At 46.0% G+C, this 25,526-nt stretch overlaps 1 protein-coding gene and 1 non-coding gene across 27 annotated transcripts in view; one reads left to right on the forward strand and one right to left on the reverse strand.

Moving 5' to 3' along the window:
- Positions 1-25,526, reverse strand: part of LOC129825963 (neurexin-1a-like) — a 100,613-nt gene that overhangs the window by 2,485 nt on the left and 72,602 nt on the right. For 13 of the 26 annotated variants that reach the window (XM_055886525.1, XM_055886616.1, XM_055886438.1 and 10 more), the window contains 13 exons: positions 23,780-23,983; positions 22,433-22,459; positions 17,416-17,538; positions 16,983-17,132; positions 16,046-16,277; positions 15,670-15,860; positions 15,303-15,476; positions 13,734-13,853; positions 13,472-13,653; positions 12,775-12,946; positions 10,007-10,096; positions 7,789-8,102; positions 154-232 (listed from right to left, as the gene is read on the reverse strand). In XM_055886525.1, coding sequence (XP_055742500.1) covers positions 154-232; positions 7,789-8,102; positions 10,007-10,096; positions 12,775-12,946; positions 13,472-13,653; positions 13,734-13,853; positions 15,303-15,476; positions 15,670-15,860; positions 16,046-16,277; positions 16,983-17,132; positions 17,416-17,538; positions 22,433-22,459; positions 23,780-23,983 — 2,058 coding nt within the window. The other 13 variants (XM_055887924.1, XM_055887644.1, XM_055887941.1 and 10 more) reach the window with 4 other exon arrangements.
- On the forward strand, positions 5,105-5,180 carry trnaa-ugc (transfer RNA alanine (anticodon UGC)). The gene has a single exon. It is a non-coding gene; the product is annotated as a tRNA-Ala (tRNA).

The following is a 25,526-nucleotide window of genomic DNA, read 5'->3' on the forward strand; positions in this document are numbered from 1 at the left end:
GTATAGTAGTAGTACTATAGCAGTAGTAGTATAGTAGTAGTACTATAGCAGTAGTACTATAGCGGTAGTATAGTAGTAGTAGTATAGCAGTAGTACTATAGCAGTAGTACTATAGCAGTAGTAGTATAATGTACTCTATATGGTATGTATTACCAGAGCTGGGGTCACATGGGTCAATGTCCTCGTCATCACTGGGACACTCAGCTGATGCCACCAGCAGGTCGTCTGTCGACTGGAGAGAGACATTAGATCATAAAACACACACTATTGTTTTTTAGTCACATTTATTCATCCCTGGAGCCTTTCACGTGAAAGATATCTACATGTCATCTATTTTCAGAGAGCTCCTCTCATTCTAGAAACAGAACACAATAAACGCTGAAGTCAAACACATTTAGATTTTCTGGATGCATGAACATGACCTCCTCGCACGCAAGCGCACGCACGCACACACACACTGCCCCGAGTCCTGGCAAACTGCCAAATTGTGAAAAGAGAGGCGGGAGAGAGAGCGAGTGAGAAGACAGAGTTGTTAGTTACCAGCTGTGATCTAATCACAAGGGAGGAATACACTCATCCTTCTCTCTCCTCCCCTTCCTCCTCTTCCCTTTCTTCTCCCTCATTCCCTCTCTTTCTCGCCCTCTCTCCTTTCTCCTCCCCCTCTCTCCTCTCCTTTCTCCCCCACTCTCCTTTCTCCCCCTCTCTCCTTTCTCCTCCCCCACTCTCCTTTCCTTTCTCCTCCCTTCTTTCCTTTCTCCCCCCTCTCTTTCTCCCCCATTCTCCTTACTCCTCCCCTCTCTCCTTTCTCCTACCCTCTTTCCTTTCCTTTCTCCCTCTCTCTCCTTTCTTCCTCCCCTCTCGGGCCTGCTCCGGCCCGAGCTTCATGAATTTGTGCCCGTGCTGGGCAATCGGAGAGTGCGGAGGAAGGCAAATATCGATGTTATCAGGACCTTATCAGGACGTCTGAATTCCTAGTCTATTTCCAGTGACCTGGCTGGTACATATATAGTATAAAATAGAATACAGTAGCTAACCAACAGTATACAGTACAGTGTAGTAACAATGTAGTAACTATGAACACTTCATGTCTCTGCCCAGATCTCCATGTCCTATCAGCAACACAAGGGAGGACGATGCTCCTTTGACCAACCCCCCCCCCCCCCCCCTCTTCTCTGGCAGTGCCCTCTCTGCTCTCCCTCCTGTTGCCATGGCAACTCCAAGTTCAAGCCGTTAAAACGAAGGGAAATAAAAAGGGAGTGTTTCGCTAAGAGACATGAAACACTGACACTCACCACTAGACAGAGAGAGGGAGAAGAGAGAAGAGAGATGAGAGAGGGAAAGAGATGGAGGGAGGAATGGAGTGATGGAGGAAGGGAGAGAAAAATAAAGAGCTATGTTGGGAGAGAGATGAGGGTTGAAAGGACAGGATAAGGACAGTCATAAGAAAAGAAGGAAGGAGACAAAGTGGTACAGCTTATGTTAACATCATGCTAATCATATTCATGAGCTAGACTCAAACATCGACTTTACAGCTGAGAAATGTGTGTGTGTGTGTGTGTGTGTGTGTGTGTGTGTGTGTGTGTGTGTGTGTGTGTGTGTGTGTGTGTGTGTGTGTGTGTGTGTGTGTGTGTGTGTTAAAGCCACACAGAGTCAGTGATGAATTAAAATGGAAGTGTGATGCATTGCAGTAGTCATAACTAACCTCGGTATGGAGACAGGAGAGAACAGCAGAACCAGATAAATAGAACAGGTCTAGAACCCAACATAGAAGAGGACTAGAATCCATAAAAACCTCACCAAAAAATGGATGAAAAATATTTTGCTTAATATGCATCCCAAGAGAACAGAAATGCAGCACTATACAAGTCTAGTACAAAAGCAGTATACAAGCTAACATCAAATGAAGCACTACATCAGCCAGGTACTTCTTGCAACGACGTGATAGATTTCACTTTTGCTAATTAGCAAATCAAAAATATCTGTAAGCAGATGTGATTCTTTCGATCAATGTAATCCCTGTTACTCTAATCTTCCATCTCCCTGCACCTTAGAGGCTGCTGCCCTATGTACATAGTCATGGCCACTTTAATAATGAAACACTGGCCACTTTAGTAATGTTTACAATCTGTTTTACTCATTTCATATGTATATACTGTATTCTAGTCAAGGCCATCCTATTGAACTATTTTTGTACATATAATATTCTTCAGATTTACTTCATATTCTATCCATATTCTGTCCGTAATGTATATACATCCAACCACACAGTTTGAACACATCTACTCATTCAAGGGTTTTTCTTAATTTTTTACTATTTCCTACATTGTAGAATAATAGTGAACACATCAAAACTTTGAAATAACACATATGGATTCATGTAGTAACCAAAAAAGTGTTAAACAAATAAAAATATATGTTATATTTGAGATTCTTAAAGTAGCCACCCTTTGCCTTGATGACAGCTTTGCACACTCTTGGCATTCTCTCAACCAGGTTCACCTGAAATGCTTTTCCAACAGTCTTGAAGGAGTTCCCACATTTGCTGAGCACTTGCTGGCTGCTTTTCATTCAATCTGCGGTCCAACTCATCCCAAACCATCTCAATTGGGTTGAGGTTGGGTGATTGTGGAGGCCAGGTCATCTGATGCAGCACTCCATCACTCTCCTTCTTGGTCAAATAGCCCTTACATAGCCTGAAGGTGTGTTTTGTGTCATTGTCCTGTTGAAAAACAAATGATAGTCCAACTAAGCTCAAAACAGATGGGATGGTGTATTGCTGCAGAATGCTGTGGTAGCCATGCTGGTTAAGTGTGCCTTGAATTCTAAATAAATCACTGAGTGTCACCAGCAAAGCACCCCCACACCATCACACCTCCTCCTCCATGCTTCACGGTGGGAACCACACATGGGGAGATCATCTGTTCACCTACTCTGCGTCTCACAAAGACACAGTGGTTGGAACCAAAAATCTCAAATTTGGACTCAGAACAAAGAACAGATTTCCACCGGTCTAACGTCCATTGCTCGTGATTCGTGGCCCAAGCAAGTCTTTTCTTCTTATTGGTGTCCTTTAGTAGTGGTTTCTTTGCAGCAGTTCAACCATGAAGGCCTGATTCACACAGTCTCCTCTGAACAGTTGATGTTGAGATGTGTCTGTTACTAGAACTTTGTGAAGCATTTATTTGGGCAGCAACCTGAGGTGCAGTTAACTCTAATTAATTTATCCTCTGCAGCAGAGGTGACTCTGGGTCTTCCTTTCCTGTGGCGGTCCTCATGAGAGCCAGTTTCATCGTAGCACTTGATGGTTTTTGCGACTGCATTGAAATTTCCAGGATTGACTGACCTTCATGTCTTAAAGTAATGATGGACTGTCATTTCTCTTTGCTTTTTTGAGCTGTTCTTGCCATAATATAGACTTGGTCTTTTACCAAATAGGGCTATCTTCTGTATACCAACCCTACCTTGTCACAACACAACTGATTGGCTCAAACGCATTAAGAAAGAAAGAAATTCCATAAATTAACTTTTAACAAGGCACACCTGTTAATTGAAATGCATTCCAGGTGACTATCTCATGAAGCTGGTTGACAGAATGCCAAGCGTGTGCAAAGCTGTCATCAAGACAAAGGGTGGCTACTTTGAAGAATCTCAAAAATAAAATATATTTTCATTTGTTTAACACTTTTTTGGTTACTACATAATTCCATATGTGTTATTTTATAGTTTTTATTCTGCAATGTAGAAAATATAAAAAATATAGAAAACCCTGGAATGAGTAGGTTTACTTTTTAAATGTGCATTGTTGTGTATTGTTAGATATTACTGCACTATTGGAGCTAGGAACAAAGCATTTTGCTACACCCGCATTAACGTGCTAAATATGTGTATGCGACCAATAAAATGTGATTTGATTTGATCAAACTGGTATAACTAAAGACAGCCTTTCATTACCATTAGAATCCAAGTTGATTCAACATTTTCCATCTAATCAAAAGGGAACTGTTTCCTCAGCTGACCTCTACTCACATGCCAATCAAACTACAGACCTGTCAATCAAACTTCAGCTGCCCTTTAAGTTGTCAATTAAAAGTGAGCCAATTAAAAGTCTGTTCCACACTTGCACTCCTGAACAATGCATGCCAACCTCTTCCTATAGCCTCATCTCCTCTTTATCGCTGTCTCTCCGCCTCTCCGTCTCTCCTCTACAGCCTTATCTCTCCCTCTCTTTGTCTGGCAGTGATGCATGCTGCCTTCCAGCACAGATGGATAATGAAAGGGAGAGAGAGAGAGACAGATAAAGAAAGGGAGAGAAAGAGAAAAGAAAAGGGAACGATAGAGAGATGAACTGAAGGAGGAAGATGTGATCATGCTGAAGGAGTAAAATCAGTACCTGATCAGCTGAACAATGCCAGCGAGCGTCCATGCCTGCCTGACTGCCTAGCTCACACATCACATCACACACACACACGGTTTACACACACTGCTCTGCCACTGTCTTCAGAAACACACACACATCTGTTAGCAGCAGCTCTGTCAGCGTGGAGAAACGAGGAGAGAATATGAGATGTACTGATACACTAACTACCTATCACTGCTGACAGAGAGAGAGAGAGAGAGAGAGAGAGGAGAGAGAGAGAGAGAGAGAGGGGATAGAGAGAGCAAGAGGAGACAGAGAGAGAGGGGGGGGGGGTCTGAGGTTGCTATAGTTGGTTCTACCCATAAAACACACGGACGCACACACACATGCACGAATGCTATACATACACACACACACGCACACACACACACACACACACACACACACACACACACACACACACACACACACACACACACACACACACACACACACACATGCACACACACATGCACACACACACGCATGCACGCGCCAACACACACACACAAAAACATCAAAACTAAATTGAGCAGAGTGAGACAGAGTTGACACTCTAAAGCATTATTAATAATTTAGACTCATAGGAGGGAATCTCACTAAACTCAGGAAGAAACACACACACACACTGTACCATACCATACATATGACCTAATTCCTATCTTGGTATACCACCGACTGCGCACGCACACACACACACCGTATACAGGCCCCGTGTGGCTCAGTTGGTAGAGCATGGCGCTTGCAACGCCAGGGTTGTGGGTTCAATTCCCACGGGGGGCCAGTACAAAAAAAAAAAAAAAAAAAGTATGAATGTATGTACTTGTAAGTCGCTCTGGATAAGAGCGTCTGCTAAATGACTTAAATGTAAATGTAAATGTATACCATATCAAGCATACATATGACCTAATTCCTATCTTGGTATACCACCGACTGCGCACACACACACACACACACACACACACACACACACACACACACACACACGTGTTGCTGAGGGTGTTGCTCAGAGTGACTTCCAGAGTGGTGAGGGGATCAATAAACCCATCAACTTTGGGACACACTGGTGACTTGAATGATGCAATTCATGTTCCACTTTTAAATAATAAAATGAGCATGAAATTCTAATGCACAAATCCCCCCAGATGTAAACCTCAGTAACAGTTAAACATTTCATTTGGGAGGTATTTCATCTGTTACATGTGTCAAGTCTCCAAATCCGACATAAACAAATGCATGTGATATTTAATTAGGAACACCTCTCCGTTCTTTTGTAGGTAAGGGGATAGCACTTCGCTTTGAAGCCTGCAGCCTTGCTGGCTTGGCCAAAGTGGCTGAGGGTCTAATTAGCCACAGCACCCTGGATCATTTTCACTGCCTCAGCATTTGGACACTGTGCATATGGCGGAGGTGCACGTGAAAGCGCCAATGGAGGGCCGAAGGGCGAGGGGAAGGGAGTGATTTGGGATTCAGCCTGTGTCTCAGTCACTTAAACCCTCCATCCATCCATCCATCCATCCATCCATCAATCCAATACATCTAGATCCATTATTGATGCCTGAGGCTCACAGCTCTGTATTCCATTATTTATGTCTGAGACAGCTGGCAGCCTATACCCAGAGGAGCTATACACTATGGAGCACAACAGAAAGAGAGAGGGTTCACTATCTCCATGGCAACTCGCATCATTGGATAAAAAAAATTCAGAGCGTGGCAGAAAATTTCATGACCCAGAATCCCTCTCCGCACAGTGAGCCTGTTCATCATCGTAACCTCCTGACTGGTCATAGCAGACAAGCGGTGGTCATAGCACGTCATAATCTTTCATAGCAGCTCATAGCAGGTTAACACAGCTCATTGCAGCACACATTTGAGTCTAAATCAATTTCTGACTCATAGTTACCTCTGCTGCAGAGGATAAGTTCATTAGAGTTACCAGCCTCAGAAATTGCAGCCCAAATAAATGCTTCACAGAGTTCAAGTAACAGAAACATCTCACCATCAACTGTTCAGAGGAGACTGTGTGAATCAGGTCTTCATGGTAAATAGCTGCAAAGAAACCACTACTAAAGGACACCAATAAGAAGATGAGACTTGCTTGGGCCAAGAAACACGAGCAATCAACATTAGACCGGTGGAAATCTGTCCTTTGGTCTGATGAGTCCAAATTGGGTATTTTTGGTTCCAACAGCTGTGTCTTTGTCAGACGCAGAGTAGGTGAACGGATGATCTCCGCATGTGTGGTTCCCACTGTGAAGCACGGAGAAGGAGGTGTGATGGTGTGGAGGTGCTTTGCTGGTGACACTGATTTATTTAGAATTCAAGGCACACTTAACCAGCATGCCTCCACAGCATTCTGAAGCAATACAACATACCATCTGGTTTGGGCTTAGTGGGACTATTATTTGTTTTTCAACAGGACAATAACCCAACACACCTCCAGGCTGTGTAAGGGCTATTTGACCAAGAAGGAGAGTGATGGATTGCTGCATCAGATGACCTGGCCTCCACAATCACCCAACCTCAACCCAATTGAGATCGTTTGGGATGAGTTGGACCGCAGATTGAAGTAAAAGCAGCCAACAAGTGCTCAGCAAATGTGGGAACTCCTTCAAGACTGTTGGAAAAGCATTCCAGGTGAAGCTAGTTGAGAGAATGCCAAGAGTGTGCAAAGCTGTCATCAATGCAAAGAAGAATCTAAAATCTAAAATATATTTAGATTTCTTTAACACTTTTTTGGTTATTACATGATTCCATATGTGTTTTTTCATAGTTTTGATGTCGTCACTATTATTCTACAATGTAGAAAATAGAAAGAATTAAGAAAAACCCTTGAATGAGTAGGTGTGTCCAAACTTGTGACTGGTACTGTATGTAAATTAGATATTTCTGTATTTCATTTTCAATACATTTCTAAAAAGATGTTTTCACTTTGTCATTATGGGTTATTGTGTGTAGATGGGTGAGCTTGAAAAACAATTTAATCCATTTTGAATTCAGGCTGTAACGCAACAAAATGTAACACAAAAATAAGTCAAGGGGTATGAATACTTTCTGAAGGCACTGTATATGGTATCTATTTGTGGCTCCCGAGTGGCGCAGTGGTCTTAGGCACTGCAGCTTAGTGCTAGAGGCGTCACTACAGACCCTGGTTAGATTCCAGGCTGTATCACAACTGGCCGTGATTGGGAGTCCCATAGAGCGGTGAACAATTGGCCCAGCGTCGTTAGGGTTTGGCTAAGGTAGGCCATTGTAAATAAGAATTTGTTCCGAACTGACTTGCCTTGTTAAATAAAGGTGAAATAATAGTTTTTTTAATCTATATGTGTGAGGTTACGAATAGCTAAGTTAGCCTGTTTATGCCTTAGATAGCGTCATAGTTAGTCTCCTACCTGCTGCGTACTTCCTCCTCCTTGCTTCTTATTTGTGACGGTTGTCGTGGTGATGTCGCCGGCATTGGCGGCGGGATCTAATCGGTTGCCCCCGGCGGCAGCGCTGGATTGGGGCGTGATGGAGGAGGAGGGCATGTCCCCAACCAATCGTGTGCTGCCCTCCAGGCGGATGTGGGCGTGTCCCTCGGCGGCCATGTTGAGTATCTTCAGTCCGTTGTAGTAGAGACCGGCCATCTGACCCTGGAACTGACCTGCTTCCTTTCCTCTTCCCACCGTCACCGTCGTCTGGCTGTTGAAGATGGTCAGCTGGCGGCCTGGACACACACGCATACATAGGCGTCGTCGTTTGATGATAATACACACGTTAAGCATGGTGTTAGGGTGTTATAAGCATGGTGTTAGGGTGTTGTAAGCATGGTGTTAATGTGTTATAAGCATGGTGTTAATGTGTTATAAGCATGGTGTTAGGGTGTTGTAAGCATGGTGTTAATGTGTTATAAGCATGGTGTTAATGTGTTATAAGCATGGTGTTAGGGTGTTATAAGCATGGTGTTAGGGTGTTATAAGCATGGTGTTAGGGTGTTATAAGCATGGTGTTAATGTGTTATAAGCATGGTGTTAGGGTGTTGTAAGCATGGTGTTAATGTGTTATAAGCATGGTGTTAATGTGTTGTAAGCATGGTGTTAGGGTGTTGTAAGCATGGTGTTAATGTGTTGTAAGCATGGTGTTAATGTGTTGTAAGCATGGTGTTAGGGTGTTATAAGCATGGTGTTAGGGTGTTATAAGCATGGTGTTAGGGTGTTATAAGCATGGTGTTAGGGTGTTATAAGCATGGTGTTAGGGTGTTATAAGCATGGTGTTAATGTGTTATAAGCATGGTGTTAGGGTGTTATAAGCATGGTGTTAGGGTGTTGTAAGCATGGTGTTAATGTGTTGTAAGCATGGTGTTAGGGTGTTATAAGCATGGTGTTAGGGTGTTATAAGCATGGTGTTAATGTGTTGTAAGCATGGTGTTAATGTGTTGTAAGCATGGTGTTAATGTGTAATAAGCATGGTGTTAGGGTGTTATAAGCATGGTGTTAATGTGTTGTAAGCATGGTGTTAATGTGTTGTAAGCATGGTGTTAATGTGTTGTAAGCATGGTGTTAATGTGTTATAAGCATGGTGTTAGGGTGTTATAAGCATGGTGTTAATGTGTTATTAGCATGGTGTAAGCATGGTGTAAGCATGGTGTAAACACGTTGTTAGCATGTTGTAAGCATTGTGTAAGCATGGTGTAAGCATTGTGTAAGCATGGTGTAAGCATTGTGTAAGCATGTTGTTAGCATGGTGTTAATGTGTTGTAAGGATGTTAGCATGTCATAGGCGTGTTGTTAGCATGTTGTAAGCATGTTGTTAGTATGATGTGGGACATGTGGAGTGCGAGACTGTGGAGTGCGAGACTGGAGAGAGAGAGGAGGAGGAGAAGAGGAGGAGGAGAAGAGGAGGAAGGAGGATGAGAGGAAGAGTAGGATGAAGAGAGAAGAGATGGGATAGCTGAGAGACGGTTGCTGTGGAGACGCATCATGAGAGAGTCATCATGTTGACATATCGATTGATTATCCTCAAATATGGTTATTACAGCCTTAAGAAGCCCAATGAAGGAAGCATTATGAAGACATATGAAGCACACACAGGTCGTAGCTTTGTCTCTGGTCCCAGTTAAAGGGAGTTCAGGCATTTAAAGGAGCTCTGCTGAGGGTTAAGAGGTCAATTTGAAACAAAACAGTGCATTTAACATCTCAAGTCTTACATGTAATATCTGATTCTGAACTTTACTTTGACTATACAGATTATGATGTTCAACATTGATATATGCTTTAGTGAACACTTTAAATGTTTACAATTGGATAAACAATATTATGAAAAATGTTAAACAAGTACATTTTATCTGTATTAGTTTCACATTTATTCAGATTAATCTTCCCATTGTCCGTTTAACCTGGTTTTATCACCTCTCTCTTTATCTACAGTTTACAGTAAATTACTGTATTACAGAACAGTACAGTTACACTACAGTTTACACAGTCTGACAATATTATACTCGAACAGTTACTAAAACGTTTAAACTTAGTTATGGATTTATAATTTTAGATGTTAGTTGATGGTCACAGTTTCAACTTCCTTCAGATTGACTTTTAGCTGAAAGTTGAAAGTCATTTTAATGAATGTTTTTACCTTTGTCGAGTAGCCAATCGTCAACTATTCGACCGAGCCGATAGGGGATTCTCTGTCTAGCGATTGCCAGGCGCTCGTTATCAATGTTGCCTTTAATTTAAAGATGAAAACACAGTAATTACACCTGGCACAGGAGCTGGACATCAAAATAAACAGCCATGAAGAGAAAGTCAAAGTCCTGACCAAGGTCCTGTCGGTCCGAACATTGTTGCTGTGTCATTAACTTCAATAAGAGTTACGTTCATGAGCAGCAACCAGCAAGCAGACATCGACTTTCTGTTCTTGGACTTTGATTTAAAGAGACATTTAAACAGTTACTTAACATCTGACAGACAGGAGACAGCTCTGACTGGGTTTAGAGAGTTTGATAAAACAAGAGAATAATAATGATAATCACTGTTAAAGCTAACAGATCAACCCCTCATACACCTCTGTCTGGTGTTTAGCCTTTTAGCTAACAGATCAACCCTCATACACCTCTGTCTGGTGTTTAGCCTTTTAGCTAACAGATCAACCCTCATACACCTCTGTCTGGTGTTTAGCCTTTTAGCTAACAGATCAAACCTCATACACCTCTGTCTGGTGTTTAGCCTTTTAGCTAACAGATCAAACCTCATACACCTCTGTCTGGTGTTTAGCCTTTTAGCTAACAGATCAACCCTCATACACCTCTGTCTGGTGTTTAGCCTTTTAGCTAACAGATCAACCCTCATACACCTCTGTCTGGTGTTTAGCCTTTTAGCTAACAGATCAACCCTCATACACCCCTGTCTGGTGTTTAGCCTTTTAGTTAACAGATCAACCCTCATACACCTCTGTCTGGTGTTTAGCCTTTTAGCTAACAGATCAAACCTCATACACCTCTGTCTGGTGTTTAGCCTTTTAGCTAACAGATCAACCCTCATACACCTCTGTCTGGTGTTTAGCCTTTTAGCTAACAGATCAAACCTCATACACCTCTGTCTGGTGTTTAGCCTTTTAGCTAACAGATCAAACCTCATACACCTCTGTCTGGTGTTTAGCCTTTTAGCTAACAGATCAACCCTCATACACCCCTGTCTGGTGTTTAGCCTTTTAGCTAACAGATCAAACCTCATACACCTCTGTCTGGTGTTTAGCCTTTTAGCTAACAGATCAACCCTCATACACCTCTGTCTGGTGTTTAGCCTTTTAGCTAACAGATCAACCCTCATACACCTCTGTCTGGTGTTTAGCCTTTTAGCTAACAGATCAACCCTCATACACCCCTGTCTGGTGTTTAGCCTTTTAGCTAACAGATCAACCCTCATACACCCCTGTCTGGTGTTTAGCCTTTTAGCTAACAGATCAACCCTCATACACCCCTGTCTGGTGTTTAGCCTTTTAGCTAACAGATCAACCCTCATACACCCCTGTCTGGTGTTTAGCCTTTTAGCTAACAGATCAACCCTCATACACCCCTGTCTGGTGTTTAGCCTTTTAGCTAACAGATCAACCCTCATACACCTCTGTCTGGTGTTTAGCCTTTTAGCTAACAGATCAACCCTCATACACCTCTGTCTGGTGTTTAGCCTTTTAGCTAACAGATCAACCCTCATACACCTCTGTCTGGTGTTTAGCCTTTTAGCTAACAGATCAAACCTCATACACCTCTGTCTGGTGTTTAGCCTTTTAGCTAACAGATCAACCCTCATACACCTCTGTCTGGTGTTTAGCCTTTTAGCTAACAGATCAACCCTCATACACCTCTGTCTGGTGTTTAGCCTTTTAGCTAACAGATCAACCCTCATACACCTCTGTCTGGTGTTTAGCCTTTTAGCTAACAGATCAAACCTCATACACCTCTGTCTGGTGTTTAGCCTTTTAGCTAACAGATCAAACCTCATACACCTCTGTCTGGTGTTTAGCCTTTTAGCTAACAGATCAAACCTCATACACCTCTGTCTGGTGTTTAGCCTTTTAGCTAACAGATCAACCCTCATACACCTCTGTCTGGTGTTTAGCCTTTTAGTTAACAGATCAACCCTCATACACCTCTGTCTGGTGTTTAGCCTTTTAGTTAACAGATCAACCCTCATACACCTCTGTCTGGTGTTTAGCCTTTTAGTTAACAGATCAACCCTCATACACCTCTGTCTGGTGTTTAGCCTTTTAGTTAACAGATCAACCCTCATACACCCCTGTCTGGTGTTTAGCCTTTTAGCTAAATAACTCCTGAAAATATATGATTAATACTTAAGATAACAACAATAATATAAAATGTTTAAAAACCCAATGCTAAAATAAGTACAATCAGTTTTTCTCTTCGTTCCCCCCCCCAGTCTAGTTAATACATTTACATGTTTATTGTGTTGCTGTTTGGCCAAATGCCCCAACGGCTATTATTATTTTCATTTTTTAATAAATCACAACTGCTATCTGTATTAAATGTTTACATGGTTCATTTACGTGTCACACTATTTAACATAGCAACATACATGACCAGTCATGTCAGTACAGACTCCCTGGAGTCAAGGCAACAGGGGAAGTTACTACATATTTATTTTTTATGTTTAAACAGGGAAAATAACATCCTAAAATACACATTTGGTCTTCAGCAAGTCATAACACAAGTAGTAATAGTAACGTAGTATGATGTAGTATTAACATAAGCAACACTGCAACATCTTTACATGAATACTGATAGAAACAGTTACGATACATAGTCACTTCCTTTAATTCAGGAAGAAGCGAAGCCCTGTCGTGTGATTGGCTGTGACAGGCAGGTGTAGGCTATGGTCGGTCCCTACCTGAGGGGTAGCGCTCTATGATTGGCAGGTCGTCCAGCTGCAGGGTTGCGTTGCCTCCGCTGCGGGTAAACCGAACTATGTGGTACTTCCCATCATTAACAAATTTAGCAGTCTCTTCAATGTTGATGTCATCTGTCCCCACGTTAAACACTACCCTGATATTTCCTTTATCCTGGGGAGAGAGGAATGGAGAGAGAGACATAGAGACAGAGAGAGAAAGAGAGCAAGAGAGAGAGAGAGAGAGAGAGAGAGAGGGAGAGAGGAATGGAGAGAGAGACATAGAGACAGAGAGAGAAAGAGAGAAAGAGAGCAAGAGAGAGAGAGAGAGAGGGAGAGGGAGAGGGAGAGGGAGAGGGAGAGAGAGACATAGAGACAAAGAGAGAAAGAGAGCAAGAGAGAGAGAGAGAGAGAGAGAGAGGAATGGAGAGAGAGACATAGAGACCGAGAGAGAAAGAGAGCAAGAGAGAGAGAGAGAGAGAGAGAGAGAGAGAAAGAGAGAGGGAGAGGGAGAGAGGAATGGAGAGAGAGACATAGAGACAGAGAGAGAAAGAGAGCAAGAGAGAGAGAAAGAGAGCAAGAGAGAGAGAGAGAGAGAGAGGATAGGAAGAGAGAAAGGGTTATAGCTGGTAGTGTAGCAGAGTGCTGAGTTGAAGAGGACAGAGTACAGTGATTCTGTAGAGGTCAGTGTAGTCTTTACTATCTGTAGCTGTAGGTAGTCCCCCAGTCCCGAGGCGCTGTCGACCCGTAGCAGAGTAGCGTGTTTCTGCTGTGTGCTGAAGCCCAGCGCCAGCCGGTCAGCCCGTGTGCTGGGTCTCTCGTTAGGAGGCCAGGTGTACACGATCACACCCCCGTCGCGACCAAAGATATAAGTGGTCCCCGCTGTGGACAACAAATTGTCTCAAAAAGGAAGTAGTAAACAGGAAATAGGACATAAGAATAGGAAATAAGAAGTGACTCACCGTCATTGCAGAGCGGTCCCCCAAATGATGTCATACTGCAATCACAGCTAAATCCTTCCCACTGCTGTAAACACACGCCCTGACTGGCGCAGGAGTCTTCCTGACAGGTAGTACTGGGACCTGAAGAGCCAAAGAGACAAATCGTTCAGCTTCTTAATGAGAAAAGCTCATGTCAACCAGAGGCTGCTGAAAATAACAAAATAATCAGAATACGCCCTTAAAAACTCTGGATAGATCGACAACGGCCAAGGCAAAAACCATATTCATTCACATTTGAAGTGAACCCATTCCTTTAAGAGTTGAGCACTTTTGGATTGTTGAATTGGTATTACAATTCACTTCACATCCAGCAGCTGTCTGTCCATGAGGTTGGCCAGCCGTAGGCTAGATACAGGGAGGGAGGGGTTAAACAGAAGAGGGTGGGGTTAGAAGTAGGGGGTGGGATTAGAATCATGCTTCCAAGTGACAGAGGTGAAGACGGTGTGGTCTAAGTTAGGAACGATGTTGGAACGATGTTGCTACGGTGGCATGGACAGGTCATGTCAGAACACACCACACACACACGTACCTGCAAGTGTAACCCAGGTGGCTCGCGTGATGAGTAATCTTGCATGAGACCTGAACACATGCATTAGCTCCCTGAGCTACTGCCTAGCCCTAGACGTTAGCTCAGTGGGCTAACACAGTCTTGTGGTGCGCAGGAGACTCAGGTTCGAACCCAGTTGATCACAAGAATACACACAGATACGTACACGCACACACAGAGCGATCTACCTTGCAAGTCAGCTTTCGTCAATGCAACTTTTGTCAGCCAAAAAGAACGACAAGCAAAATATGTTAGATGGTTAGTAAAAACAAAGCATAAAAATGCCTGTGATAAAACAAACAGGGAGAGAGAGAGAGAGAAAAGGGAGAGGAGAGAGAGAGAGCGAGAGGAAGATGAAAGAGAATAGAGAGAGAGAGAGGAGAGAGGGGAGAAAGAGAGAGAGAGAGAGAATAAAGAGAGAGAGAGAGGGGAGAAAGAGAAGAGAGAGAGAGAGTGGGGAGAAAGAGAAGAGAGAGGGGAGAAAGAGAAGAGAGAGAGAGAGAGTGGGGAGAAAGAGAATAGAGAGAGGGGAGAAAGAGAAGAGAGAGAGAGAAAGTGGGGAGAAAGAGAAGAGAGAGAGAGAGTGGGGAGAAAGAGAAGAGAGAGAGAGAGAGTGGGGAGAAAGAGAAGAGAGAGAGAGAAAGTGGGGAGAAAGAGAAGAGAGAGAGAGAGAGTGGGGAGAAAGAGAAGAGAGAGAGAGAAAGTGGGGAGAAAGAGAAGAGAGAGAGAGAAAGTGGGGAGAAAGAGAAGAGAAAGCCAGATGCCAAAGCAAGGGGGATATTCTCCCACATAATAAAAACAGAAATATAAATAATACAAATAAAAACAGCTGTTAGCTGGAGCAAGAGGTAGAATAATAAAAACAATTAGCTCTGATCTGCAATAGTAAAAGGGGGAGGTCCTGGGATGTGTTTGTCTTCCTAGACTTTCTTGTGTAGTTGCTAATGGTGTGTGTGTGTGTGTGTGTGTGTGTGTGTGTGTACCTTCACAGCCCCTCTCCACCTGTCCGGTCGTAGCAAGGGCGTCGGCCAGCAGGTCGGGTAATCGGCCGTTGAGGTCGACGGTTGCTAGGCAACCCTGGAAGCCTTCGCGGGAGTGGACGAGCTTGGGAAGGTCACGGTACATCTCTTTAGCCACGCCCCCTACGTACAGGTCACCTATAGGAACACAGCACAGCTTGAGTGGCAGCTCCTCGCTCCATTCCTTGGTCTCTCTTAGCTGACAGAACTGCCCTCTACTATAAGAAACAAGGGCTGAGAGACTCCATACATAGTACACAGGTATTATGGTATGTACAGTATGTGTGTATGTGTCTATGTGTGTGAGTTTATGCGTATGCATGTGTGTTACCTTTGAGATCCAGGTTCTTGGCCCCCATAGTGGTCTGTGTAGTGACCTTGGTGTCTATCTTAACAGTGTGCAGGTTGTTGGTGTCTCTGGCTATGAGGACGTTGTGCCAGTGGTTGTCATTCAGAGGAGAGTTGGAGTTCCCTTTGATCAGGTGAGCTCCGTTCCCCAGGTCGGACACATAGTGGAGGTAGCTGGGGAGGGAGGGAGATTAGGAATGTTGGAATATCAACTTTATTACCTGAGTAGATAGTAGATAGATATCTAACTCTGACTAGTCCTTTCATCAGGTGGTGTCATCTCCTCTGTTCAACAGCAGTAGTGTATAGACACACAGTATAGTGCCAATAGGATGTTATTTGAATGTTTAGGTAATTACCCTTTGACCAGCTCCACCACTATGAAGTCGTTTCCGTCTCCTCTGTTGTAGAGGACGAGTCCGTCAGGGGAGGTGGTTTTGAATTGGAAGAACAGGTGCATGGAGTAGTAGGCCTGGAGCGTTGGCAGGGTCACGTAGCTCGACCGTGACCTGAACGTCACCGGGTCCGCCACGATGCTCTTATAACCAATCACAGCGTTCAGCTCGCAATAGTCGATGTCACCGTTCTTACCTAGGATCGAGATGACCAAGGATGAGGTGTGTGTAGTTGTGTATGTGTAAGGTGCTGTGTATGGGATTAGTTACTTAAAACACTAATGTATTAAATATTACTTGTTACATTTAACTAAAGTAACGCGTTATATTGTAATATTACAATGAGCAACGTCAGGTTGATCAGTAGTTTCTCCATTCATCTGTGGCGCTGCCTTGCTAGTCTACAAGTACGGCAGCTTAATCAGTCATATCTAGTGTAAGCCAAATATCTGTACAGCTAGCCTATCTTTTCATTCAAAATCTTTCTCTCGAGCCGCCAGTTCTGGTTATAGTCCGCACTTACAGGGACCCATAGAGACGTATAGAGGGCACTCTATGTGCTTTGCTATCACAGAAGCGTTCAATGGCAAAGATCAAAGACGCACCTTCTATACATTTCTATGGACAACAGCTGTCATGACATTTCTCTAGCCTTTCTCCGCTCGCTCGACAACTAAATGAGGAAACAAGTTGAGATCGGCTCATGGAAACACGCCCGTTAAGAGATATGATTGTGAAAGTAAGATGTGTGTAGGTGTGTGTGTGGTGTGTGTGTGTGTGTGTGTGTGTGTGTGTGTGTGTGTGTGTGTGTGTGAGGTGTGTGTGTGTGTGTGTGTGTGTGTGAGGTGTGTGTATGTGTGGGTGTGTGAGGTGTGTGTGTGTGTGTGTACTCTGTCCTTACAGAGGTCTACATAGGGCATGCCGTTGAGGGTGAGGCCCTGCAGGTGCCCTATGAAGTTGGAAGGCACAGCAGGCATGAAGCGCTTCTCCGTCACAATGCCTGTCTCCACGTTGTGGAACTCCAGCTGGGTGTGGTCGCCTGCCATCTGACCTGGAGGGGTTAGAGGTCAGGGGTCAGGGTAGAGGTTAGCAGACCGGGGTCAAATACATTGAAACACTTGAGGTGCACTTGATTTAGCTTCACCGGAATGCAGGGTGAGTGTAGTTTGCACTTTTGGGACTATTCCATTGGCTACATTGGACCAGGTCAGCTAAATACAAGACACTTGGGCTTGAATGTACTTGAGCAATGTCTACAGGTTATGGGTTTGAGGTCAGGGTTAAGGTTAGGACTGAAAGGTCAGGGTTGACAGGATTGGGGTTGCTATGGTTACCTTCTACAGATTGCAGGTCGTCGACGGTGAGTTTGAGGCTTTTCCCGCGTCGCACCACTCTGACAGTGTGCCACTCATTATCATTCAGCCCCAGCCCTGCAAAGATGGTCTCTGGACCCTTACCTACACACATTCCAGTTAGTTAATATACACACACATACACCTTACACACACCCACACGAAGGGTTAACACATGCACACATGCAGGCAAGCACGCTCGCACAAACACACACATTCTCCACCATGTCTCCTGCCACAGTGTCCTACCCTATCTGACCACATGATGGCACTAGATACTCAGCTCTGTAGCAAGAGGGACGTAGAGCAGTAATACAGCAGGAGGAACTCTCCATCCATCTCTCTCTCTCCTTCCCCTTTTCTCTCTGTCCATTTCTCTCTCATTCCCTCTCCATCCATCCATCCACCTCTCTCCTTCCCCTTCTCGCTCTCCTTTCGTCCCTCTCTCTCTCCTCATTTTCTCTCTCTAGTTTCTGTTGAAGGCGATCTCTGGGGAGTGTTGTGAGTCTCTCTCCCTCTCACCAGGATAGACCAGTGTCAGTGTGTGTAGGGGGGGTGATAAGCTATAAGAGGAATGAGAAGATGAGAGGTAAACAGCCTGACAGATTCAGCTGTGGGAAATGGCAGCAGCATGACACACACACACACACACACACACACATCATATTGCCACGTGTGAGGTCTCTGTGTACATGCATGTGTAGGTGAGGTATGTGTGTGTGTGAGTGTAGGTGACTTGTGTGTGTGTTAGGTGTAATTAGTTTTCAGGAGAGGACAGAGGGCTCCCCTGAGGAGTCTCAGCTGTGCTCTGGGCAAGTATCTCATCCCGTTACCATGGATCACTGCCTGAGATTGGTGTTTTTTTTTGTGTGTGTGTGTGTGTGACCGCACACTGTTGGGGTGAATGGGCTGATGTGAGAATGAGGCAGTGATCCATGCCAACCTGAGAACAGCCAGGACACACACACACACACACACACACACACACACACACACACACACACACACAGGACATATATGGTCATGGAAGAGTGACTAATTTGCGGAAAAAATTGTCTATTAATGGAACTTATACAAATGAAATGTATGTAATATTGTATTTACTGAGTTGTACGAACTCTTGTCATGTTTTATAATCAACTCCTAATATTAAGCTCTTTCAATGGCAGTATTTTTTTACTCCAAATGGCTGATAATAACTCAGGATCATTAGAAAATCATAATAACACCTTTTAAGGTTTCTATGCTTATGAAAAGCATTCTGTTACATACTGACGATAGACATAGATAAGTTGTCTAGTTATGTTCCCATGGCAACACCTTCTCCCTTTGTCAGTACCAGGATGCCGTCATAGAGTCGTCTTCCGTGGTGAAAGGACAAACACACATACACAGAGCTCAACTCACGACAGCCTACAGACAAACAAAGCACTCAGAGGGAGGGAGGGGTGGATGGATAGATGGATGGATGGAGGAAGGGAAGAAAAAGGATGGAGGGATAGAGAATCTTTCATTTTCAGCATGAAGGAGACATAATTATCCGGAAGCCCTGAGAAGCTTTCAGTCCATCCCCGTGACGGAACTCCACACCTCCACACTCCTCTGTACACCTCTCTCTCTCGTTCTCTTTTTCCTTGGCTCTTCTCTATCTTCCCTGTGTACCTCACCCCTTTTCCTGTTCCCCCTCTCACCTCATTCACTAACACCCCCCACCCACCCTTTTTCCTGTTTCCCCTCTCACCTCATTCACTAACCCCCCCCCTTTTTCCTGTTCCCCCTCTCACCTTATTCACTAACACACCCCCCACCCCCCCTTTTTCCTGTTCCCCCTCTCACCTTATTCACTAACACCCCCCCAGCCCCCCTTTTTCCTGTTCCCCCTCTCACCTCATTTACTAACACCCCCCACCCCCCCTTTTTCCTGTTCCCCCTCTCACCTTATTCACTAACACCCCCCACCCCCCTTTTCCTGTTCCCCTCTCACCTCATTCACTAACACACCCCCCACCCCCCTTTTTCCTGTTTCCCCTCTCACCTTATTCACTAACACACCCCCCACAGCCCCTTTTTCCTGTTCCCCCTCTCACCTCATTTACTAACACCCCCCCCTTTTTCTGTTCCCCCTCTCACCTCATTCACTAACACCCCACCATCCCCCCCTTTTTCCTGTTCCCCCTCTCACCTTATTCACTAACACCCCCCACCCCCCCTTTTTCCTGTTCCCCCTCTCACCTTATTCACTAACACCCCCCCAGCCCCCCTTTTTCCTGTTCCCCCTCTCACCTCATTCACTAACACCCCCCACCCCCCCCCTTTTCCTGTTCCCCCTCTCACCTTATTCACTAACACCCCCCAACCCCCCCTTTTTCCTGTTCCCCCTCTCACCTCATTTACTAACACCCCCCCTTTTTCTGTTCCCCCTCTCACCTCATTCACTAACACCCCACCACCCCCCCCCCTTTTTCCTGTTCCCCCTCTCACCTCATTCACTAACACCCTCACGGTGCCCCTTTTTCCTGTTCCCCCTCTCACCTCATTCACTAACACCCCACCACCCCCCCTTTTTCCTGTTCCCCCTCTCACCTCATTCACTAACACCCCCCACCCCCCCTTTTTCCTGTTCCCCCTCTCACCTTATTCACTAACACACCCCCCACCCCCCCCTTTTTCCTGTTCCCCCTCTCACCTCATTTACTAACACCCCACCTTTTTCTGTTCCCCCTCTCACCTCATTCCCTAACACACCCCCCACCCCCCTTTTTCCTGTTCCCCCTCTCACCTCATTCACTAACACCCTCACGGTGCCCCTTTTTCCTGTTCCCCCTCTCACCTTATTCACTAACACCCCCCCAGCCCCCCTTTTTCCTGTTCCCCCTCTCACCTCATTCACTAACACCCCCCACCCCCCCCCTTTTCCTGTTCCCCCTCTCACCTTATTCACTAACACCCCCCAACCCCCCCTTTTTCCTGTTCCCCCTCTCACCTCATTTACTAACACCCCCCCTTTTTCTGTTCCCCCTCTCACCTCATTCACTAACACCCCACCACCCCCCCCCCCTTTTTCCTGTTCCCCCTCTCACCTCATTCACTAACACCCTCACGGTGCCCCTTTTTCCTGTTCCCCCTCTCACCTCATTCACTAACACCCCACCACCCCCCCTTTTTCCTGTTCCCCCTCTCACCTCATTCACTAACACCCCCCACCCCCCCTTTTTCCTGTTCCCCCTCTCACCTTATTCACTAACACACCCCCCACCCCCCCCTTTTTCCTGTTCCCCCTCTCACCTCATTTACTAACACCCCACCTTTTTCTGTTCCCCCTCTCACCTCATTCCCTAACACACCCCCCACCCCCCTTTTTCCTGTTCCCCCTCTCACCTCATTCACTAACACCCTCACGGTGCCCCTTTTTCCTGTTCCCCCTCTCACCTCATTCACTAACACCCCACCACCACCCCTTTTTTCCTGTTCCCCCTCTCACCTCATTTACTAACACCCCCCCAGCCCCCCTTTTTCCTGTTCCCCCTCTCACCTCATTCACTAACACCCCCCACCCCCCCTTTTTCCTGTTCCCCCTCTCACCTTATTCACTAACACACCCCCCACCCCCCCTTTTTCCTGTTCCCCCTCTCACCTCATTTACTAACACCCCCCCTTTTTCTGTTCCCCCTCTCACCTCATTCCCTAACACACCCCCCACCCCCCCTTTTTCCTGTTCCCCCTCTCACCTCATTCACTAACACCCTCACGGTGCCCCTTTTTCCTGTTCCCCCTCTCACCTCATTCACTAACACCCCACCACCCCCCCTTTTTTCCTGTTCCCCCTCTCACCTCATTCACTAACACCCCCCACCCACCCTTTTTCCTGTTCCCCCTCTCACCTCATTCACTAACCCCCCCCTTTTTCTGTTCCCCCTCTCACCTCATTCACTAACCTCCCCCTTTTTCCTGTTCCCCCTCTCACCTCATTCCCTAACACCCTCACGGTGCCCCTTTTTCCTGTTCCCCCTCTCACCTCATTCAATAACACCCTCCACCCCCCTTTTTCCTGTTCCCCCTCTCACCTCATTCACCCCCCACCCCCCTTTTTCCTGTTCCCCCTCTCACCTCATTTACTAACACCCCTCCTTTTTCTGTTCCCCTTCTCACCTTATTCACTAACACACCCCCCACCCCCCTTTTCCTGTTCCCCCTCTCACCTTATTCACTAACACCCCCCCTTTTTCTGTTCCCCCTCTCACCTCATTCACTAACACCCCACCACCCCCCCTTTTTCCTGTTCCCCCTCTCACCTCATTCACTAACACCCTCACGGTGCCCCTTTTTCCTGTTCCCCCTCTCACCTCATTCACTAACACCCCACCCCCCCCCCTTTTTCCTGTTCCCCCTCTCACCTCATTTACTAACACCCCCCTTTTTCCTGTTCCCCCTCTCACCTCATTCACTAACACCCCCCCACCCCCCCTTTTTCCTGTTCCTCCTCTCACCTTATTCACTAACACCCCCCCCCACCCCCCACCCTTTTTCCTGTTCCCCCTCTCACCTTATTCACTAACACACCCCCCACCCCCCCTTTTTTTCTGTTCCCCCTCTCACCTTATTCACTAACACACCCCCACCCCCCCTTTTTCCTGTTCTCCCTCTCACCTTATTCACTAACACACCCCCCACCCCCCCTTTTTCCTGTTCCTCCTCTCACCTTGTTCACTAACACACCCCCCACCCCCCCTTTTTCCTGTTCCCCCTCTCACCTTATTCACTAACACACCCCCACACCCCTTTTTCCTGTTCCTCCTCTCACCTCACCCCCCTTTTTCCTCACTCTGTCTTTCCTCTCTTACATTATCTCTAAAATGGCTGCCTTAGTAACCCTGGACTCTAGCAGAATCAAACACACACACACACACACACACACACACACACACACACACACACACACACACACACACACACAAGTTCTAACACACAGAGAGGTAGTGCGAGATGGAGCGTGACTTACTCGCGGTACAGTTAATCCTGATACAGTCTGGAGGGAGAGCAGAGCAGAGGGTTAACACTGCACAAACATACAACTCCACGCGCTGGGGACCAACACACCAACACACTCCACACACACACCCCGCTGAGAACACACGCTCTCCCCGCCTTCTGAGGGCAAGCTGGGAGGGGGCTATTGGCCAATCAAAGCAGAGGATAGGGCTTTCTGCTATCTGCTCTGAGCGAATGACATGGTAGCACTGGGAATCCAGCAAATAAGATTGATGGATCTCTGAATTGTCTTGCTCTGTAATTGGCTGAGGGAGAGAGCGAGAGGTCTCAGTGTAACATGTGTGCCATTGGCTACTCTGGTCAGAGTGACAGCCTCCGTGACCATAGCATCCATAATATCAGGACACTGAGGTGGGCATGGCCCCATATTTCTGTCACCGAGCAACAGAGCACCAAATCCCGCCCCTGGTGGAGCAGAGGAACATGGGAGGTCAGAGGTCATGGTTCCCATAATACCTCAGTGTGTCGGGTGTCGTCAACCACAGCAGAGACGCAGATGCTACAGCCAGAGACCAACACACACCCCTGCATCTATTGGTGAGTGTGTTTGTGTGTGTGTGCGCGTGTGTGTGTATGTCCCCACAAGGTTAGCTGTACAAGACTGTGTGTCTGTGTGTGTATTTGTGTGTGTGTGTGTGTGTCTCTGTGTGTGTATTTGTGACTGTGTGTGTATTTGTGTGTGTGTCTCTGTGTGTGTATGGGTGCAGTGGTCATCTGGGAGTGAGCAGAAAATGCAGCCTCGGACCGGGAGAACCAACCCTCTGTTCAACAATACACACACCAAAAATACAGTACAACAATGTAAGAGTGTATGTGTGTGTGTGTGTGTGTGTGTGTGTGTGTGTGTGTGTGTGTGTGTGTGTGTGTGTGTGTGTGTGTGTATGTGTGTGTGTGTGTGTGTGTGTATGTGTGTGTGTGTGTAATAGCAGATATTGGTTTAGCTCTATGTACATGTGCTCTGCTCTCAGGTTATGTTTGAGTGTGTGTGGGTATATGCCTACTGTGTACTTAGGTTTACAGTGTATGGGTATAGGCCTACTTTGTGTGTGTACTTAGGTTGACAGTGTATGTGTGAGTACTTAGGTTGACAGTGTATGTGTGTGTGTAACTAGGTTGACAGTGTGTGTGTGTGTGTACCTAGGTTGACAGTGTGTGTGTGTGTGTACCTAGGTTGACTGTGTGTGTGTGTGTGTACCTAGGTTGACAGTGTGTGTGTGTGTACCTAGGTTGACTGTGTGTGTCTGTGTACCTAGGTTGACAGTGTGTGTACCTAGGTTGACAGTGTGTGTGTGTGTACCTAGGTTGACAGTGAGACGGACACGACCCCCATCCAGCTCCAGTCGGAGCGTGTCGGCTGAGTTCCGTGATGTTGTTGCCATGAGAACACCGTAGGCCCGCTGGGAGCGAAAACGTAGCGACACATCCTCTGCTTCCGTGTGCATCGCAACGGGCAACTGGACCTTCATAAACTTACTACCATCATATGATAGGATGGTCGCATCTAGAGAGGAGGGAGGAGGGAGAGGGAGGAGGGAGAGGGAGGAGGGGAAGATATTAATATCAAGCAGTGACCAGAAAAGACCAGACCAGTCCAGAGCAGTCCAGACCAGATCAAACCAGTGTCTCCAGTTTGACTTAAATTTCAGAAAATATTCAATTCAAAGCTGTTTTCCGCTGAGAGCGTGATGGTTCTATATTTGTTCCTCTGCCTCTACCTTTCTCTGATCCTTCAATCCCTCTCTCTCTCTCTCTCTCTCTGTGTTTCCGTGGGACACCGTTGTAGGCGAAAACAAGAGAACAGGAAGAGAGAGGTCTCATGAATACTAATGAGCTCAGAGTGTGTGTGTATGTGTGTGTGTGTGTGTGTGTGTGTGTGTGTGTGTGTGTGTGAATAAGTGAGTGAATTTCAGAGGGAACAGAAGAGTGCTCAGTAAAGCGAGCAAGGAAAGAACGAAGGAGAGAGGTGGGAGAGGGAGAAGGAGGGAGAGGGAGAAGGAGACATAGAGAGAAGGAGAAGGAGAGAGGAAGAGAAAAAGCTCAAATGTGAATGCATCCTCATTAACTGGAGGTTAGCCTGCTACATCATGATAACATAACTAACACCCACACAAACGCACACATACACATGCACACACATGTGTATGTGTGCGTTTGAGTAATTTCCTAACAGCTGACTAAATGAAATGAGAAAATGGTGCTTCAGCAGAGCACCTGAAAGAAACAGAGAGAGAGAGAGAGAGAGAGAGAGAGAGAGGGGGGAAATAGAGAGAAAGAGGGGGGTAGAAAGAGTGAGAGAGGGGGGGAGAGAGAGAGAAGGAGGGGGTAGAGAGAGAGAGGGGGTAGAGAGAGAGAGAGAGGGGGGGAAGAGAGAGAAAGAGGGGGTAGAAAGAGTGAGAGAGGGGGTAGAGAGAGAGAGGAGGGGGGTAGAGAGAGGGGGGGTAGAGAGAGAGAGAGAGAGGGGGGGTAGAAAGAGCGAGAGAGAGAGATGGGGAGAGAGCAAGAGGGGGGGGGGGGGTGTAGAGAGAGGGGTGGTTCTGTACATTAACACTAGAAGCTTAATACCTAAAATGTATCAATTGAAAGTGTGGGTTAACAGCTCCAATCCAGATGTTGTTGGTCATTACTGAGACGTAGTTATGAAGCCAGCAGCATACCACCCTTCATCCCACTGCTGACTTGCTTCTGAAGCTAAGCAGGGTTGGTCCTGGATGGGAGACCAGATGCTGCTGGAAGTGGTGTTAGAGGGACAGTAGGAGGCATTCTTTCCTCTGGTCTAAAAAATATCCCAAAGCCCCATGGCAGTGATTGGGGACACTGCCCTGTGTAGGGTGCTGTCTTTCAGATGGGATGTTAAACGGGTGTCCTGACTCTCTGTGGTCACTAAAGATCCCATGGCACTTATCGTAAGAGTAGGGCTGTTAACCCTGGTGTCCTGGCTAAATTCCCAAGCTGTCACTTAATCATCCCCAGCTTACAATTGGCTCATTCCTCTCCCCTGTAACTATTCCCCAGGTTGTTGCTGTAAATGAGAACGTGTTCTCAGT

The sequence above is a fragment of the Salvelinus fontinalis genome, chromosome 1, assembly GCF_029448725.1.
Source record: "Salvelinus fontinalis isolate EN_2023a chromosome 1, ASM2944872v1, whole genome shotgun sequence".
Taxonomy (NCBI): domain Eukaryota; kingdom Metazoa; phylum Chordata; class Actinopteri; order Salmoniformes; family Salmonidae; genus Salvelinus; species Salvelinus fontinalis.